This window comes from Ursus maritimus, unplaced genomic scaffold, assembly GCF_017311325.1.
Source record: "Ursus maritimus isolate PB19 unplaced genomic scaffold, ASM1731132v1 scaffold_3, whole genome shotgun sequence".
NCBI lineage: Eukaryota > Metazoa > Chordata > Mammalia > Carnivora > Ursidae > Ursus > Ursus maritimus.
In genome coordinates this window covers 73,801,034-73,820,439 of record NW_024425563.1, presented here as the reverse complement: position 1 = coordinate 73,820,439, position 19,406 = coordinate 73,801,034, and the positions used below count along the sequence as shown (strand labels likewise).

The 19,406-nt window shown below is 32.8% G+C and overlaps 1 protein-coding gene across 3 annotated transcripts in view; it reads left to right on the top strand.

The window, feature by feature from the left end:
- RUNDC3B (RUN domain containing 3B) overlaps nt 1-19,406 on the top strand; it is a 144,331-nt gene that overhangs the window by 68,400 nt on the left and 56,525 nt on the right. For all 3 annotated transcript variants that reach the window (XM_040644295.1, XM_040644294.1, XM_040644296.1), the window contains 4 exons: nt 4,734-4,823; nt 6,774-6,854; nt 12,277-12,445; nt 13,322-13,479. In XM_040644295.1, the coding sequence (XP_040500229.1) occupies nt 4,734-4,823; nt 6,774-6,854; nt 12,277-12,445; nt 13,322-13,479 (498 nt within the window). The remainder of the gene's footprint in view (nt 1-4,733; nt 4,824-6,773; nt 6,855-12,276; nt 12,446-13,321; nt 13,480-19,406) is intronic.

Sequence of the window (19,406 nt, the reverse complement as noted above, 5' to 3'; positions counted from 1 at the left end):
TGAAAAACCTCTGTCTTTAACTTATATAACGTTCCATGGCTTTTCCTTCTTCTTTAATTGCTCTTCTGACTCTGTCTCTGTCTCTCTTTTTGGCTTCTTTTGCTCTTTACAACTTTGAAAGGTCAGTATTCTCCTGGCTCAGCCCTGCATTGTATGATCTTTATTCTCCGTTCATTTTCCTTTCTGTCTGTCTTCATAGAATTTTTAGAATGGCTTTAAATACCACTTGTATGATCATGACACTGCATTTAAATCTCTACCTAGATAGTTCAGATATCTTGATTTTTTTTCCCTCTAGCCCTCTTTACCTCTTTCTTAGCAGATGGTTTCACAACCTACCTACATGTTTGATCAAGTCAGAACCTAAAATTCATATTTTATTTCTCTTTCTCCGTCATTCTCTATAATCATTCCTAATTAACAAGTTTTGTCAGTCCTCTCTCCAAAATTTATCTTGATCTATTTACCTTAATCTCCAGATTGCTAGAGTGATAGTACCTCATTTATCTCTTGTCTACACTCCCCTGTTGATGTTCTCAGTGAGCTTCCAGTTTGCCCCCTTCCACTAGCCATTTATCTTCCAACCAATCTTCTTAAAGTTTAAAAAGTTGTGTCAGTTCCCACTTAAAGCATTAAAATGGTTTCTAGTCAAATACATTTCCTGGAGTCAAATCCTGGCTTTACCAACTTTCTAGTGGTAGAATCTTACACAAGTGCTTAATCCCTCTCTGTCATAATATGTGCTGGTAAAGTTAAAGAATGTAATTCATATAAAGCATGTGTCACTGTGCTTGGCACTCAGTAAACGTTCACATTTATTGCCGATGTTATATGGTCTACAGAGCCCTATGTGATCAGATTGCTGCAGGCTTAAGGTCTCAAGCTAAACACTACAAAATGCCTTTCCTAATAGTGATTTTCTTCAGAGCTGCGTTCTCCTTCAATTTTTCTCTACCTCAACAACCTGTTTATTTGCTTTATACTACTTATCTTCAACCCTAATTACCTTTTTCTTTTGTTTGTTGCCTGTCCCCTCTCCTATGGTGCACTGCATGGAGAGGGACCATACTTAAGTTGTTCACCATTTAACTTTAGTACTTAGCACAGTTCTTGCCCCATAATAGGAATTTATTATTATTTATTATTACATTCCTAGCAAGATCTTTGGAGATTTACTTTTGATCAGTTTTTCATTCTGATTCAGTTGGTCTTTGAATGAAATATGACATTTATTTATGATGCTATAATCTATTTTTCATGTCATGAGGGAGACTTTTCTAGCCTTCTCCCTTAGAATTTCATATGTAGAGACTAAACTGGGCAAGGGAACTAGAATGTGATAATGAAATTTCTTCGGTTTATGAGATAACATTTCTCATATTTTAATATTGCATTTTCAGTATGTAGAATAACTTCTGACTCTCAAAAAGGGAAAATTGAAGCATGATATTGTACAGTACCGGTATGATCCACACTGGTTGTTTACCTTGGACGCCATCCAAAGGGTATTTGTTACTGAAGTACCTAAAAGGCCTTTAAATAGTCTTACAGTATGAATACTAAAGATAGCATTATAGAGATATGTTTCAATTAGAGTTAAATTATATATGAAAAGAGAAAAAGTACTATTATTACTAGGGTGTTATTTTAAATGTTTTCCTGGTTTCTAATATTTTTATAGTCAACAGACAAATGAAAGAGTATACCTAATAAAAAAAAGTGGAAGTTTTTCTTCCAGATTACAGTAGTATCAAGAGTTGCTCATAATTTTCCTTTGCTTCTAACAAGCAAAACTTCTTTAGAGATACAATCCAATGTATAAAGCTTTAAATGGAAATTTTATGTATCTTTTTTACCTTTCACTTTCAGTATTTATAATGTATTTTGGCAATTCAGTTTACTGTTTTGGTTAGATCCTTCTCATATAATTATTTTCTTTAGAACAAAAATATTTTCAACTAGAGAAAGAGAATTTTTTTTTAGTGTTACCTTACTATTATTGAATTTAGTCATCTTAGGGTTTACCTTTGGCTCATTTGTTACATAACTTTGGTTATATAAGCAAATTTTATTAATGCTCCAGTTTTTCGATGAGATAAAATGAAGAGATTTAAAGTTTACAGTTTTTTGAAGTCTTTGAAAGTGTCGATGATAAGAATCAGACTTTCATTTAAAATTATTGCTATGTTGATTTAAGAGAATAAAAATTAATTTTCCTAATAGCTTCTGATTTTTTAATACATGTGAATGATGTCTTTGATTAAATGATAAAAGTATCTTTTTCAGTTCAGATCACTTCAATTCATTATTCTTTTGAATACTGAATTAAGTTACTTATAAAAAGTTATCTCAAACCTAAAAGTGTATTTTATGAAAAATACTTTTTTCTTACCCCACACTAACAGTGAAGACATTCAGCATACAATGGACAATTTTTTTTTTTTTTTTAAGGAGAGAAAGGGAGAGAGTGAGCACGCATACATATGTGGGTGGGGCAGAAGGAGAGGGAGAGAGAGAATCCCAAGCAGGCTCCATGCCCAGAAGCGCAGAGCCCCATGCTGGGCCCCATCTCACAACCCTGAGATCAGGACCTGAGCTGAACTCAAGAGTTGGATGCTTAACTGACTGAGCCACCCAGGTGCCCCTGGACAACTCTTAACTAGCACTTCCTCTTCCATTTGTTCTCTCATACCCTCTAATGCAGTAAAGACTGTTATGGTAAATGAGTTCTGTATAACATTACACTTCAGGTATGGTTTTATTTGAGTGGAATTATTTCACATGTAGCAAGTGTTTCACTTATATTGTTTAACTTAAAAAATAATTAGTAAAAATAAAGCCCCAAAAAATCATCAGAACAATATTATATACACATGTATGTAAGATCATTGGACTTTAAGAAATCTCTAAAACTAGTTAGATTTGTGTGTGTGTGTTTGATATTCATCAACAGTCTCTAAATCAATTTGACATTAGGAAGCAAGCAGAAATAATTTTGATCTGATTCTTAGAATGTACTTTTAAACATGGTGGACTCAAGATGGAGAAAAAAAAAGTAGACCTTTTCTTATATAGGGAAATACTAGGAATAATGGGTGATTCCCAGTATCAAAAACCAGAATTCTTTCTAAGCCATGTGTCCCATAGAATTTGGGGATCTAGAGCCATTGTAATCAGTTCTTCCAGGAGTCAAAATATTCTCTCAGTAGCCAATTTAGCTATTGGGACAGTGACAGAATCTCAGGTATATAGATTTAAATATCTTCATCTTTTTGTGGGATATCCTAGTTAAATAAATAGAAATTCCTTCCATTTATTTTATTAATCTTTGTTACACTGGAAGTTTTTAGTTTTTCTCTTTTTGTATGAGTCAATAAAGGCAATTCCCATATTTCCAAGGAAACAGAAAACATCTGTTCCATGCTAGTCTTCCCACCATATTTGTTTGTAGCCTTACATCTGACAGAGGGTAGAATAGTGGTCTCTTATTTTCCTTTGTACTTTTATTTGTTTAAAATTCCTTATGAATTATAACATAGGTTAAATTCTCTTTAATATTTTTGTTTTACAGGAAATGGTTTTACAGGTATGGTTTAATAGAAATATATAGAACTTAAAGTAAGAAGAATTAGGTTTCCTCCTTGAGCAATTTATCTGCATGAGCTTGGGCAAATTGTTTTAACCTAATTCTTAACTTTTCTTGATGGTAAATTTGAAACTAATGATAGTTCTTTCCACCTTTGCTTCACGGGCTTTTTAAGCGAGTATCAAATGATATGTTGTAAAAGTATTTTTAAACTGTGAACTATGCAAAATTGGCAGTGGGATTATGAGCATATTAAAATCTTTTTTACCGAAAAGAGTAAGACAAATTTCATTTACTAAAATGTTTTCCGTCTAGTTAGTGGGGTCTTACAGAGTGGCATCGACTGTCTATATCTAATATAAATAGATATAACAATTAAATGATCCCTGCTTACTGAAAATCAACTAGGTTTTGCACAGTATTATTTTTTAAAGAGAGTAAATACAATGATCTTACATTCTTTTGTGGAAAAATACCTTAGCCTCATACCATGATATTTTCTCAAAGTCTATAAGTATATTAAAATAAAATTTTAGTATTTTTAACAACTAACGTTAACTGAAACAGAAAGCTTTATAGGAATTAACACTGACAGATTCATATTCATATTTTGTCAGATATAATGAACACTTTCTTTTTCATACGCAGTCACCCTGCTAGCCCATTAGTATTGTAGTGTTAAAGGTTAGCATGAATTACTAATGATCTCATCTTTCTAGTTCTTCATTTAGTTAATAACCCTTGAATTAGAGAAAAACAATGTCTGTTTGTGTTTGTTCTATTTTTACAACAATAGTCTACATAGTTTCAAAAAGAGACCAGTATAAATGACTGTGAATTTGCCACCTTTCAAATTACAATCATATTGCTTCACTATTAGGGAAAAATAGTAGACAATATTGGCCCAATGAAAGAGTCACTTTAGGAATTCTTTTTAAGAGAAGTGGAAACACTTAGAATGATTTTTTTTTTGTTATGTTGGCATTTTTCTTTCTAAATATCTACAAGAATTGCGTGATCCGGATAGTTTTTATTTTGATAAATAAAATTTAGTTCTTTCTACTTTAGTTTGGTCTCTAAATAATTTCTATAGATGAAATTTCAGTCTGCTTTTAATATTTACATATTTATCCATTTCATTTTTTAGGCGATTTTATGAAGATGGAGCAATTGTCTTGGGTGAGGAAGCAAATATGCTTGCTGGCATGCTGCTTGGACTCAATGCTATTGATTTCAGGTACTTAATCTAAGTGTATTCAGTTTCTAAGTTATTTGACTTCATAATAGTTTCTACTTAGGTTTTTTTTGTTGGTTTGCTAATAAGTAAAGCACACAGCTGGATATTGATACTTGATACCTGTTGTTCCCCATCCAGCGACATCAGCTTTCTCACTGGGTTTGCTCTCAGAAAAGAGACTGTCTTGGGTTAAGGAATTAACGGACATGTTTGCTCTCTCGCTTGGGCAAAACAATCCTAGACTGCATTTCCCCAGCAGAAAACTTATACCCTGGTAGCACTGAAGGAAGTTTTTGGATCTTATCTCTTAGTATTTTTTAGCTCCTGCTTTAAAATGAAAAGAGATGCACTAAATGTAGATTTAAAGCCAGAAAGATTTTCATTATCTCATGTATTGAAGTAAAAAAGATCCTGGCATATCTTGGGCGTCTTATGTTTGTTTTATGTATCTAGACCATCAAAAATATTGTTAGCATTTGCTTTTATTACCAACGAGATGAATTGATTTCAGACTAAGATTATAAGTAGTAAACATAAAAATGTTTTTCATAGATTTATGGGAGTATCTTTTTGCATTTCTTTAATTGATACAAGATTTTACATTATGCTAAAAGTAAAAGGTTTGTTTGTAACAAGAACTCAAGTGTAAGAATGATGAAAATATTATAATTTTTTGAAAAATATCACTTAAAAATCCGAGAATATAAAAAAATAAGTATAAAACATAATTGGAAATCTGTTAGATCTTGAATCAAAAAAATAATGCTGCTAATTTCCACTGAGGTTACCATTTTTTAGTAAATCACTTCCATTTCAAAATATTTTCATTTTATCAGTATAATTTTCCTTTGTTTAAGATTTAATAAAGTAGTATTCAGTTATTAGCTTAATTGTTCAGAATATGAATATGATAGATGCAATCTGGAGGTTGTTTTTTTGATCCTTCCAAGTGTGTTAGTTTTTCACATGTCATGCTGCTAAAAGCATATGTCTTAAAGATACATTAGTAATAATTTTGTAAATGAAGGAAAGCACTTATAAAGTATGACCACTTTTGTTCATTCTTTATTCAAGTACGAAAAAGTACATACATGCCCTTGATACTAATGTATTAGAATGGTATTTCAACAGGCAAACTTACCAAAGAAACTAGAAGGTGGGAGTTCATAGATGAATTTGTTTTTTTAAAAGATCAACCTACATCTTGTAAATGTTCTTGTTTATGTTCCTAGAAGATGGACTTTTTTCTTTTAATAATAGTAATAATAGAACTAAACACTTTTTTAAAAAAATAATCCAATTGGATATACCATCATACAAGACAAAGATTATTGGATTGGGAGACCAGGAGATCTAGAATTTCTTTACTGGCTTAATAAGATTCCCAGTATGACTTTGGGCAAATCTCAACATTTTTCTGTTGCCATGGCCTCAGAAATGATTGACTAAAGATTAAAAGGCTTTTTTTTTTTTTTTTTTAGCATTCTTTTAGGTGTAAGATCCAAGCCCTTTCATCTATTCAGATAATTTAGGAAACTTTCATTTTCTAATTAGTGAGACCTTTTAAGGTGTTAGTCAATGTCACATAGAGTTTGTATGAAAATGTGAACAAGTCTTCATTTGAAAATTCTCTAGTGACATCTTAAAATCCAGTGAAGACTAAGGTAGTATCCATTAAATAATGTTTAAACAGATTTCTCAGAAAGTTTTTCTTCTGCATGATATATTCATATTAGAGTGTATTAACTTGTGCAGTCTTTTGTCATTGGTAGTGAACATAGAGTATCTTTATTAAGGTGTTTATTTTTAACCACTAACATTTAAAATCTGAATTTAAAAATTTACCTGCAATTTGATGAAACAAATGTCTCTAACAAGAGATTATTTATAGCACAACATCGATTTAAAAGTTTATGTGTTATGTGACACATTTATTGTCTCTTGTCTTAGCTTCTGCCTTAAGGGAGAAGGACTGGATGGAAACTTTCCTGCAGTAATAGACTACACACCATATTTGAAGTTTACCCAAAGGTATTTAACATTTTGAAATATGTTATTGAAATCTTAATTTATAGTTGAATATCTTGTGTAATATATTCATCTCATTAAAATTGCTTCTATTTCAGTATCAGAAATCATTCAAAAATACAAACTCCATTTGCATTTTTAGTGTTTATGTTAATACACTTTTTACATAACTGTAATTTCAGCATAAATATAGTTTTTAGAAAACAGCATGTATTTCTGTTGGTGTAGTCATTATAATGATAATTTTAATAGCTCTATTATAGTCTATTGAGAGTTCAAAACTGAAATCCATCATTCAGATTGTTCTCCATTTTCTTTCCATTATAAAGGAAAGAATAATGAACATTTTGTGCAAAACAATTTTCTATTTGTTTCTGCTGTGAATTTACAGTTACTCAGGCAAATACAATGAAAAATTTTATGGCCCTTAAAGTGTGTCTGTATAAAAGAGTTGTATCAATTCATCCTACTACCAGGATTGTATGAGAGTTAAGAATTCTCTACAGTCTCATCAGCATTGAAAATTAATCAGATGATATAGATTTTTTTTGAAAGTCTCTTCGCATAGTTTCCTGAATAAAAAGATCATCTTTATATACTTTAAAAATATTATGGTAAGGCCAGAGCTATAAGGGAAACAGAAAGAGAGAGAGTAATATATGTATATGTGTAATGTATGTACACACACACACACACACACACACACACTCTCTCTCTCTCTCTCTCTCTCTCTCTCTGAAGATGCATTTATTGAGGACTAATGTAAGAAAGAAACTTTCCTAACTGCCAGGGATACATAGATTTCAAGAGGGTAGACACTTTATGAAATTCTGAAAAAGAGTATAGTCCTTGTTCCCAAGATAATCACCATCTAGTTAGAGAAGTCACTATTGGACAGATGAGTGTGAGGATACTCAGGTAGTGAGGGAGGAGTAACATAGTATTATGGTACCAAGATTTCTAACCTGAGTAAGTGGATCACTTGGGAAAAGGGGTAATTCTAGTACATTAGATCCATAAAAAAATTATAGCAAGAATTTTTGGACAGGCATAAAGGTGGGATTTTATATTTTATTATATACGAATACCACATCTTCTCTATCCATTCATCCACTGATGGACTTTTAGGTTGTTTCTGTGTCTCATCTATTGTGCATGGTGTTGCTATGAATGTAGGGTGCAGATATCTTTTCAAGATAGTGTTTTGTTTTCTTTGGCTATATTCCCAGAAGGGCAATTTCTGGATCATACAGTAGTTCTATTTTTAAGTTTCGGAGGAAACTCCATACTGTTTCCCATAGTGGCTGTATCAAATTTGCAATCCCACCAACAGTGCACAGGGCTTCCTTTTCTCCACATCTACACTAGCATTTGTTATCTTTTGTCTTTTTTGGTGATAGCCATTCTAGCAGGTGTGAGGTGGTATCTCATTGTGATTTTGATATGCATTTCCCTAAGATTAATGATGTTGACCGTCTTTTCATGTACTGTGAGCTTTTCATATATCTTCTTTGGAGAAATGTCTGTTGAAGTCTATAATCCATTAGTAAGTAACTGGATTATTTGTCTTTTTGTTGTTGAGTTTCTGCTTTGGATATTAACTCCTTATAGTATTTATGATTTGCATTTAATATCTCCCAATCAGTATGTTGCCTTTCCATTTTGTGGTGGTCTCTTTTGCTATGCAGAAGCCTTTTAGTTTGATGTAGGCCCATTTGTTTACTTTTGCTTTTGCTTTTATTTACCCTTTTTTTGGCCTCAAATCCAAAACTTGTCTGGATTGATGTCAGGGAGCTTACTTTCTGTTTCCTTCTAGGAGTTTCACAGTTTCAGCTTTATTTTTTCACATGAGGCTGATCAGTTTTTTCACCTCCACTTATTGACAAGACTGTTCTTTAACTGTTGTATATTTTTGGCTCCTTTGTCATAAATTAATTGACCAAATATGCATAGGTTTATTTTTGGACTCCATTTGGTTCCATTGATCTGTGTATCTGCATTCATGCCAGTACCATTCTGTTGTGATAACTGTTGATTTGTAATGTATTTTGAAATCAGTAAGTGCAATGCCTCCAGCTCTGTTCTTTCTCAAGATTGCTTTGGCTGTTTAGTGTATGTGGTTCCATACAGATTTTACAATTGTTCTAGGTCTATGCAAAATGCCATTGAATTTTGATAGGTATTGCATTGAATCTTAGGTTGCTTTGGGTACCATGGTCATTTTAACAATATTAATTTTTTCAGTTCATGAGCAGTGAATGTCTTGAAGTTTATTTGTGCCTTTCTCAGTTTCTTTCATCACTGTCTTAACAGTTTTCAGTGTAGGGAGGTCTTTTACCTCCTCTTTTACATCTATTCCAAGGTATTTTATTCTTTTTGATGTAATTATAAATGGGATTGTTTTCTTAATTTTTCTTTCTGATAGTTTGTCATTAGTGTGTAGAAACACAGTTTATTTTGTATATTGATTTTGTACTCTGCGTCTTGACTGAACTCATTCATTCTAACAGTTTATTGTTGGTGTCTTTAAGGTTTTTAATATATAGTATCATGTCATCTGCAAACAGTTTTACTTCTTCCTTTCTAATTCAAATGACTTTATTTTTCTTTCCTAATTGTTCTGGCTAGGATTTCCAATACTATGTCAAATAATAGTGGTGACAGTAGGTATACTTGTCTTCTTCCTGATTAGAAGAAAGGCTTTCAGCTTTTTAAACATTGAGTATGATAGTCGCTGTGGGAGGGTTAGATATGGCCTTTATTATTTTGAGATACCTTCCCTTATACCCAGTGTATGGAGAATTTTTATACTTTTTTTTTCTTTCTCAATACTTGTATTCTTTGCCCTCTTTTTTTTTCTTTTTAAGATTTATTTATTTTAGAGAGAAAGTGCGGGGGTGAGGACAGAGGAAGAGGGAGAGAGTATCTCAAGCAGACTTCCTGTTGAGCATGGAGCCCAACATGGGCCTTGATCCCACGACCCTGAGGTCATGATCTGAGCCTGTATTAAGAGTTGGACACTTAACTGACTGAGCCACTAGGCGCCCCTGTACTCTTTGCTTTCTATTCTACATTTTTTGCTTTTCTTTTTCTACTCTTTCTCTATTTCTTCTTTCTTTTTTTCTTTATTGATTTTTCTTCTCCTCCCATTTTATTTCTCTACTAGTTTACAAGTTATATACTATACTTCTCTTCTTGTTTTGGTACTCCATTAATTTTAATATGCATACTTAAAAGTTAACAAAGTATAAAGTTAACATCTTTACTACCTAGTCATATAAATGAGGACTTTGCATTGTTTTAACTCTAGTCATTTCATTCTTGACATATGCTATTACCATCCGGAATTTTAGGTCTCTGATATTTTAAAAATATTGTTAGTGTATCATACTCTCAATATTTGTTTAGATTTACCCATAAGCTTAAAATTTTCTTTGCTCACTCTTTCTTCTTGGACCTTCTATTTCCTGGAGCGTGATCAGTAGTTCTTTAGGAGAATTTCTTGGTACAGCTCTCAGGTTTTAGTTTTCTGAGTATGTGCACTTACACTGCCCTCTTCCTGGAAAGATAATTTTGCTGGCTATGCTATTCTACCATAGCAGTTATTTTTTTCTAAGCATTGAAAACCTTTAATAAGTAATTGTAATTTCTTCATATCTTTTATTAATTCTCTCTTTATATCTGCCTGTTAGCTCATCCATTTAATTTTTAACATCAAAATAGGTTTTTTTTGGAAGTTCTGCTTGTTTTTCAGAGCTGGAGGTTTATCCTCAGCCACTGCTTTATTCTCTCTAGTCTGTAGTCATGGTTGTGACAGGCAAATTTCCTTTGGTATGTGTTTGTTTATTGGTTTGTTTCCTAGATCATTGACTGGGAGCATCTCCTTGGAGGTAGGACCTTTCCTTATGTGGAAGTCTCTGATTCATATTTGCAACATACTTGGGCCCTAGACTCCAGAGCCCAACAGGTGTAAACACAGATCACAGAAAATGAAATATGTATCTTTCTTTGATACTTATGATATTTCCCACCAGTGTATCTACGCAAACCAATGAAATTATTATTTCTGAACTGGATTTGCTTTGAGTCATGTTTTCTTGGTGTGCTTTCCATTTCTTTAATTTTAATTGTTCTGTATTCATATGCATCTTGTAGACAACTTATTGTTGGTCCTTATTTGTCTTTTTTTAAGGTTTATTTATTTATTTTAGAGAGAGCGTGTGAGCAGGGATAGGGGCAGAGGGAGAGGGAGAGAGAGAATCTTAAGCAGACTCCACGCTGATCACTGAGCCTGATGCCGGGCTTGATCCTGTGACACATGAAATCATGACCTGAGCTGAAATCATGACTTGGATGCTTTTACCCAGTTGCTTCAGTCCTTATTTGTCTTAATTAAACTTAAACATTTGGCTTTTGCTGTTGAGTTTAACCCATTAAAAATTTTTGTAACTTATTTTGTATTAAGGATTATTCTGCCATCTTATTTTTTGGTTTGAATTTATTCTGTTTTCTTATTTTGCTTCTCTATTTGATAGGTCAGAGGTTTTTTTTTTTTTAATACTTTGAAGATTATACAGAATATTTGTATGCTATTTTTTATGTTAATATCATTGCTTATATTTTAAAGTGTATTTTTCCCTCTTTAAGTGTAACGTCTCCTCTTTCTTCTAAACCAGACATCCATTTTAGTGTACTTCTTCATTTAGTTCCTTCTTCTTCTTCTTTCTTCTTTCTTTCTTCTTCTTTCTTCTTCTTCCTCTTTCTTTATCTTTTTTTTTTTTTTAACCTTATTCTGTCCTCCTCTACTAAATGGATGTCATTAGGAATTTCTGATATGGATTGTAAACAGTATTTCCTCTCCTCTACCTCTGCTTCTCCTTCTTTCCCCAATGGAAGATGCTTGGGAATGACTATTTTTTCTTAACCTTTTATTATCTCCTCTTTGCTAAAGCTGAGCTGACCTCAAACACTGCCCTATTATACCCCACTGACATTAGGCTGGTTGTGCTGTTTGTCTGCACAGCAGTGGATACTGGACAAGCAGTGATCTACCTGAGGGAGTAAAAAAACTCATCCACAAAGTTCTTTCCAGCACATCTAGGTTTTCTGGTTCCCTTCCCTGGAAATCTTTTCTCTCTTCTCAGAACATTCTTACAGTCCTTATGTTAATTCTTTAGGTTTATAAACCTCAGTTGAACTTCTGTAGCATCTCGAGGCTTGACTATGTGAGAGGGAGTCGGCAGTCTATACTAGATGGTCATTTTTTTTTTTCAGGAAGCTGAAGTCGTTATAATATCATTATTATTATTGTCTATGGAGTGCTAAGTATTTTGGAGTTGGCTCACTAGCAGCTTACAAAATAGAGAAGTATTTCTTAATGGAGTGAAATATATTAACTTTATTTTTAAAATTTTAATCCTCCCAGTTCTGACAGCATCAGCAGTGACGAGGAAGAGCTGAGGACTTTGGGAAGCAGTGGTAGTGAAAGCAGCACTCCAGAGAATGTTGGACCTCCTTTCATCATGGATGAGAATAGTTGGTTCAACAAGTGTAAGAGAGTTAAACAAAAGTATCAGCTAACCCTGGAACAGAAGGTATTTATCAGTTGCCAAAAGTCATTTAATCTGATTCTCATTATTGCCTTTGGACTATCACTGCCAAAACATCTTTTAGCTGAATGTAAGTGTTGACCCATTGCTACTTCCTTTCTGTTCTTGAATTGTCCTTGTCTTGCAAAGTTTTAAAAGATGCACTTGTTTTTTCAACTTCTTCTAATTTTATGTTTTAATATAAAAATTAGCCATTTAGGGGCACCTGGTTTGCTCAGTCGGTTAAGTATCCAACTCTTAATTTCAGCTCAGGTCATGATCTCAGGGTTGTGGAATCAAGCCCTGTGTTGGGCTCCATGCTGAGCTTGGAGCCTGCTTAAAATTCTCTCTCTCCCTGTCTCTCTCTGGCCCTCCTGCCCCCTAAAAAATGTTAAAAATATTCTTCTGTATGTGATTTCATTTATATGTTTGAGAGTATAGTGTTTATTAGGAGGGTAAAGGTAAAACAAATATGAAAAAATTCTGTATTTGTATCATTCAACATAGTCCTTAAGGGAAAAGTACTATTGAGACTAAAGAAATTCATTGCCCTTGAAAAAAAAAAAAGAAACAGTTCACCAGGAATGTGAACATGGTGGAGATGGGTAAAATGGGTGAAGGGGGTCAAAATATACAAACTTCCAGTTTACCTACCATGAGTAAACATCTTATTGAACTTCAGGGAAGGGCTTTAAAGGATGGAGGACATACGTTAAATTTTTCTATTCAATTAAAATGATTTTTTTCAATATTTCATCAGTAATACTTTGAGATTGTTTCATTAAATATGTAAAGAATAGCATTTAACCTACTCACTATTGATCTTCAAGATATACGTTAGGATTGTGCAGTAGCTTTATTTCGTTGGTACTGTATTTTCAGGGTTATCTTGAAGAACTCTTACGACTTCGAGAGAACCAGCTGTCTGAATCTGTCTCCCAGAATAAAATACTACTTCAAAGGATTGAAGATTCTGATCTGGCCCATAAATTGGAAAAGGAACAATTAGAATATATAATTGTGGAGCTTCAAGATCAGCTGTAAGTGAGATCCTTTTGGGAAAATATTGGCCGTATGTAAACATAAGAAAGTGTCATGTTTTGACATAGGATTGAAATTCTGAGAAGTCTGATTGCCTGCTATTAAGTTCTTTTTCACTTACTCTCTTTAGAAAGTTTACTTTTCCTTTTCTCATAAAAGTAATCCATGCTCATGGCAGAAATTTTACAAAATACAGGAAGAAAATAAAAACTATATCTTTGGATGTGTGCTACCCAGACAGAGTTAACTGCTATAACTTGATGTGTATTCTTTCAAATGCATATACATAATTTGAAAAGTATTTATTTATTCATTGATTAATTAATTGATTCAAAAGATGGGATATAAGACCAGTACCACTCCCAAGTACAGTGATGGTGCAGCGTTTGTTCCCATGTGTGCCAGAGTGTCACTAAGCACACTTTGGTATAGCTTTTTCCATAGCAGTAGTTTTTTGGGTGTTTTTGTTTCTGTTTTTGTTTTTTTCCCTGAAGAAAGGTGTGTAGATCACACTCTGGTATAAGTTCCTTAATTTGTCATTTTTCAAAGCACTTGCACTAATCATACCATTTCGTCAAACTTGATTTTATCAGTTAATTGTTTATGGTGAAAATCTTCTCACATTAATATTTAATCTTAAAGGGTGATATTCAAGTTTTTATTTTGAAATAATTTCAAAATTTCAGAGAAGTTGCAAGGATAGTACAAAGAATTCTGATAGGCCGTTTCTTAGATTTACCAAATTTCAACACTTTGCCACATTTGCTCATAATTCTCTCCCTCTTGCATATACCACAACCCTTTACCCTATAATACTTCAGTTGTGTGCTTCCTCAGAACAAAGATACTCTCTTATACACCCATAGATCATCCATCAACTTCAGAAATTTAAATCAGTGTAATACTTTCATCTTACCCATAACTAATTTCAATTTCATCAGTTGTCCAAATAATATCTTTTATTGCAGCTTCGGTTTTTCTGGTACAGAATCCAGTCCAGAATCATGTGTTGCATTTGGTTATTCATTTCTTTAGTCTCATTTCTTCAGTCACCTTTAACTTAGAACAGTTTCTCAGTCTGTCTTATATGAGATTGATACCTCTGAAGAATACAAACTGGTAATTTTATTGAATGTTCCTCACTTTGATTTGGTTTGCTTTTCCTCATGATTAGAATAAGCTTGTCCATTTGTGGTTGGAATATAAGTGGTGTGTCCGTAAGTGTTGGGGATATCATATCCAGAGGTCCATATATAGTCTGTTGGCCTTTTATTACTGATACTAATTTTAATCACTTAGTTAACGTGTTTTTCTTTCTGTGGTTTCTATTGTGGTTCCTTTTGTCATTAACATGTTATTCCCAAGGAGATCCTTTGAGACCTAGTAAACAGGAAAGATGATTTTTTTTTAAGTAAAAAGCTTTTATTAACTAACAGAAAACTTTAGTGTTTTCTAGGAATTTGTATCTTGATGAAAAGAATTATGTTCACGTACTATTTCTTATTTTTTTCTAATATTTTACTGAGAGTTTATCACTCATTGAGGGGCAAATTAATACCTTCCATAACCCTTTGCTTCTGTAAGCAGGGAGAATAATATCAAAAGCCAAACAATAGAGATTTCTAGTTATTTCTTTACAGTTAAAAGAGTAGAAGACAATTTAATTTTTCTTTTGCAATTGATACTGGTAGTTTGTCTCAATGCTTTTAACTTAAAAATAATTGTGAAATGAGTTTTTATTTTATCAAAGATATTTTCATTCGAAAAATAAAATGTATCACGTTTATTGTACTTTTGATAATGTAAAGGAAAAGACTCAAACTTTTTAAAAGTTTGAAAAAAGAATCTGAGTTATAGTTTTATTATACTTCTCTGATAGAACAATATCACTGATACTTACAGTTTTTTTAATGCCTTTAAGGAGATTTTAGCTAAATATTACCAGAGCAAAAAATAAATACTGAAGGCCACCAATCAGAATTAGTCTATTTTCTTGAGTTTAGGGTTAAAGATATACTTTCACATAACATGGCTACACTTGTAACCAGGTTAACTGGTGTCTTACAAGATTCCTTTGTACAAAAACCACTTGCAAGGATACTGAACAGAAGGGTAAGATACATTCCTTTGAGAATCTTCTCAATTCACTACATTAACTGTCATCTGTAAGGTACAGAATACTCTGGGCATTTTTGTGGCTTTAGGGAGAGAGTGGACATTTTTTTCCTTCTTGCTGAGATTTTTTATCAACAGTTAGGAAGGCCTGCAATGAAATCTGGGCATTGGAATTCTCTTTGTTAATCCTTAGAAGACAGTAGGGCCCTGAGAAGATTAAAATTTATAATATGTGAAGGAAAAGGTCAGGAGAGGGGTATTAAATGGATTATGAAGCGTGCAATATTTGCTTTCACATTACGTTAATTATCTTTTCCTGGTTGATTTAAATCCTTTTAACTTACCTTATTCTTTTTATATATTTCTCAATGCTTAGATGTATTTTGAGTAACTGTTATGCTTTAATGTGTCTTTGAATACTCATAAAATGTGACCATCCTATCGCTTTGGCAATAGAGGATTAGGTGGGCATGGTATATTAGAGGAGCGTTCTAAAGCTTTCTTACAAATATGGACTGTGTTCAGATACTGGCTTTATATTTGCCTATTATTATGAGCTCAATCTTAATGTCTTGGAGCCTCTGTCTCCTTATCTTTAAACTGGAGATAATACTTACCTTGAGGATTACTATGAGTAGAAATGCTATCATGAATAATATCATTAGAACAAAGAAAACATTCAAAGATTATTCCTCTCTTTTGGTCTATCAAAACCTTAAAATCTCCTTAATAAATACACTTGGATAAATGGTAAATTTAAAATGTTTTACTTTATTATGCCCAAATGCTACAGATCAGACAAATGAATTTAGACTTAGATTGTATTATCCCTGAGTTTCAAAAAATTCATTTTTCAGATCTAGCTTCTAAATGGCATTTGGATTAATATTTATAATCACAGTGTAGGTTTGTGTATACTGGGTTAATATTTATAATTACAGTATAGATTTGTGTATATTGGGAGGAAGACATACATGGCTACTTACTACTTTACTGGTACCAATTTTAACTATATTCTTTTCTTCATTGATCACTGATGAAATACTATTTTGGATTATTAGTTTTTGACTAAGGTGTATTTGAGTGATTAAATTTTTGTTGGTGGAATTTTAAAGTATCAAATAATTTTAAATCTCCAAATATTGATTAGGAATAATGCTATCATTTCAATAGAAATACAGCATCATTCTAGGTTTTTATTTTCATAGTTTTATTGAAATCTGTGGCATACCTTTATTTTATTTAGGTAACTTTTAATTCCATTTTGCTTGCATATTAAACTTCATTCAGTAAAATAAATACAAACAAGGTTAATGTATTAGTTATACTTTGAATCACTATATGGAAAGTCTCTCATAAGATTATGAAATGTATTGTTTATGGCCTTATAGAAAACTTATTGTCATTTTATTTATGCTAATTGGTAGGAAACCTTTTCATTTTTGAGTTTAGTTTCATTCAGTAAACACTTATTTAAATGTATACTTCTGTGCTTGAGAGTACTGAGAATACAGAGAATAAGAAAGACATATTCTATCTTTACAAGAAGCTCATAAGTTAATAAAGTGGACAGATGGATGTCATTGGTCATGTTGTTAATTGAAGAGAACCGTACTGGGAGGAAAGGTTTGTCTTCATCCACAGGTTTAGATCTTCAGGTAGATACAGATGATTCTTTGTAAAACACTGATTGCAAGCCTCGGGACTAGATAGCCTCAGAACAGTGAATAAAATCTAAATACCTTTGTCATGATTAATACCAGTAAAATTTATAAAAAGGAGTTTTTGCTAGTTAGCTGATGCAGTTTTTCTATTTATGGTGTGAAAAGCTATAGGAATAGTAGCATGTCCTAGAAGACTCCCTCGTGAAGGAACTGAAGAGTCTAGCTAACAGAAGTAAAGAATCATTCGTTGTTATAGTTCAACAGCCACGTTTGTGTAGTTCCTGGGGAGTAGTGACGGTGTGGTCTGTGGGCCTGCAAACCGCAAGTCAGTGAAGCTGTAGCACCCTGCTTCACCAGGTTTAGGGTGAGTGGTATAGATCGTAACAAGAGAGTGCAATGATGTCATCCTGGACCTGTTAATAATGGACAAATTATGATAATTCCTGATCATGTATATTTTTTGGCAGGTAACAATTATTATTAAGATATTAACATCATGCTAATATATATTGCACACTCTGTTATCCATATAAACACAGAAAAATCAAGAAGATGCATCTGAAAGAGAAAAAAGCCAGATACCAGATAGTTAGGTAAAACTACATTGTATTGTACTTTCTTGAGTGATAATGGGAAATTACATATTACAACAAGAAAGAGTACAGGTTTAATATGGTTGTTATTTCATTGCCTTTAGTTATGATGTTTGATTAAAACTGCTGGCAGATTGTTTGGTAGAGCAGATGTCAGTATACTTGGGCAAGGGGCCTAGCAACAGTTGGAACTACAGTACGGTGTTTCACGGAGAAGTGACTCAGACTAGAAAAGAGGCTCACTTTTGGCATCTTTACTTAGTAAATGTTGACACTGAGTACATAAAGGAAGCCTCCTTAAATTAAGATTTGTAAATAACACATATCATTATTAATACATAAATACCATTGTTTTGTTCACTTCCATTTAGCACGCAGTTGACCTTTTAAAAATAAAATTAGCATTTGAATTCTAATGCTATTATGTTTTAAAGTTTTTGTTAAAGAATTTTCATGTGTGCACAAAAAAGAGATTTGTATACTAAAGCCCTGATTACCCATCACCTGGTTGAACAGTTAACAAGCGTTTGTCACACTTGCTTTATCTCTTTTTTTTTCATTTTCCTTTTCTTTTTTTGCTGAACTATTTTGAAGCAAATCTGTCCTTTCATTCCTTCATACTTTTTTCACATCTCTAAGAAAGTGGACATTTTCTCACATAATCTTATAATCTCAGCTGATAAAATTAGGGACATTCTTTTTATCATCTAGTGCTCATCCATAACAAATTTCCCCAATTGTCTTTAAAAAACAAAACAAAATCAACCTTTTTGTAGTTGCATTTTTGAATTAAGAATCAGAGTCCTACATGACATATAATTATGTCTCTGAAGACTTTAGTATCCCCCATTTATACTTGTCCTGTCATTATCTATTTGCAGACTTTTCCTATAGAATGTCCAGCATTAGTTCTTTGTGGTTTCTTTCATTTGTTCTTCTCTACTGTGCTGTCCAGGATGTTAGCCATTAGTGACACGTGGCTGGTGAGCACTTGAAATGTGAGTAGTGTGAACTGAGATGTGCTGTAAGTGTAAAATCCACATCAGACAGTATGAAATAAAGAATTTAAAATATCGCATTAAAAACTGTATTGACTACATATAGAAATGGTAATGTTTTGGATAGATTGGGCTAAATAAGTACATTATTAAAAGTCATGCATTCTTTTTACTGTGGCTACTAGAAAATTTTAAATTATATATGCCACTCTTATATTTCTGTTGGACAACACTGGTGTGTATCCTCTCTAGTCACAGGGGACTGGCTGCTTTAGCCTCCTCGGGGTTCTTGGCACCCTCCCTAGACCTGCTGAATGGGAATCTGTCATTTAACTAGATCCTCAGGGATTAATTGACACATTAAAGTTTGAGACTCACTGCTCTGTGCTGCATATCCTGTAAAGTGTATCTTTTTACCTCTGGATTAGTGGTTTGTTGATTCTGGTTGCATATTAGAAGCACTCAGGGAGCTTTTTAAAAATATTTTTTGAAAAATAAGGATGCCTGAATGAGCCTCACCTGAGAGACATTAATTTAATTGGCCAAAGGTGGGGCT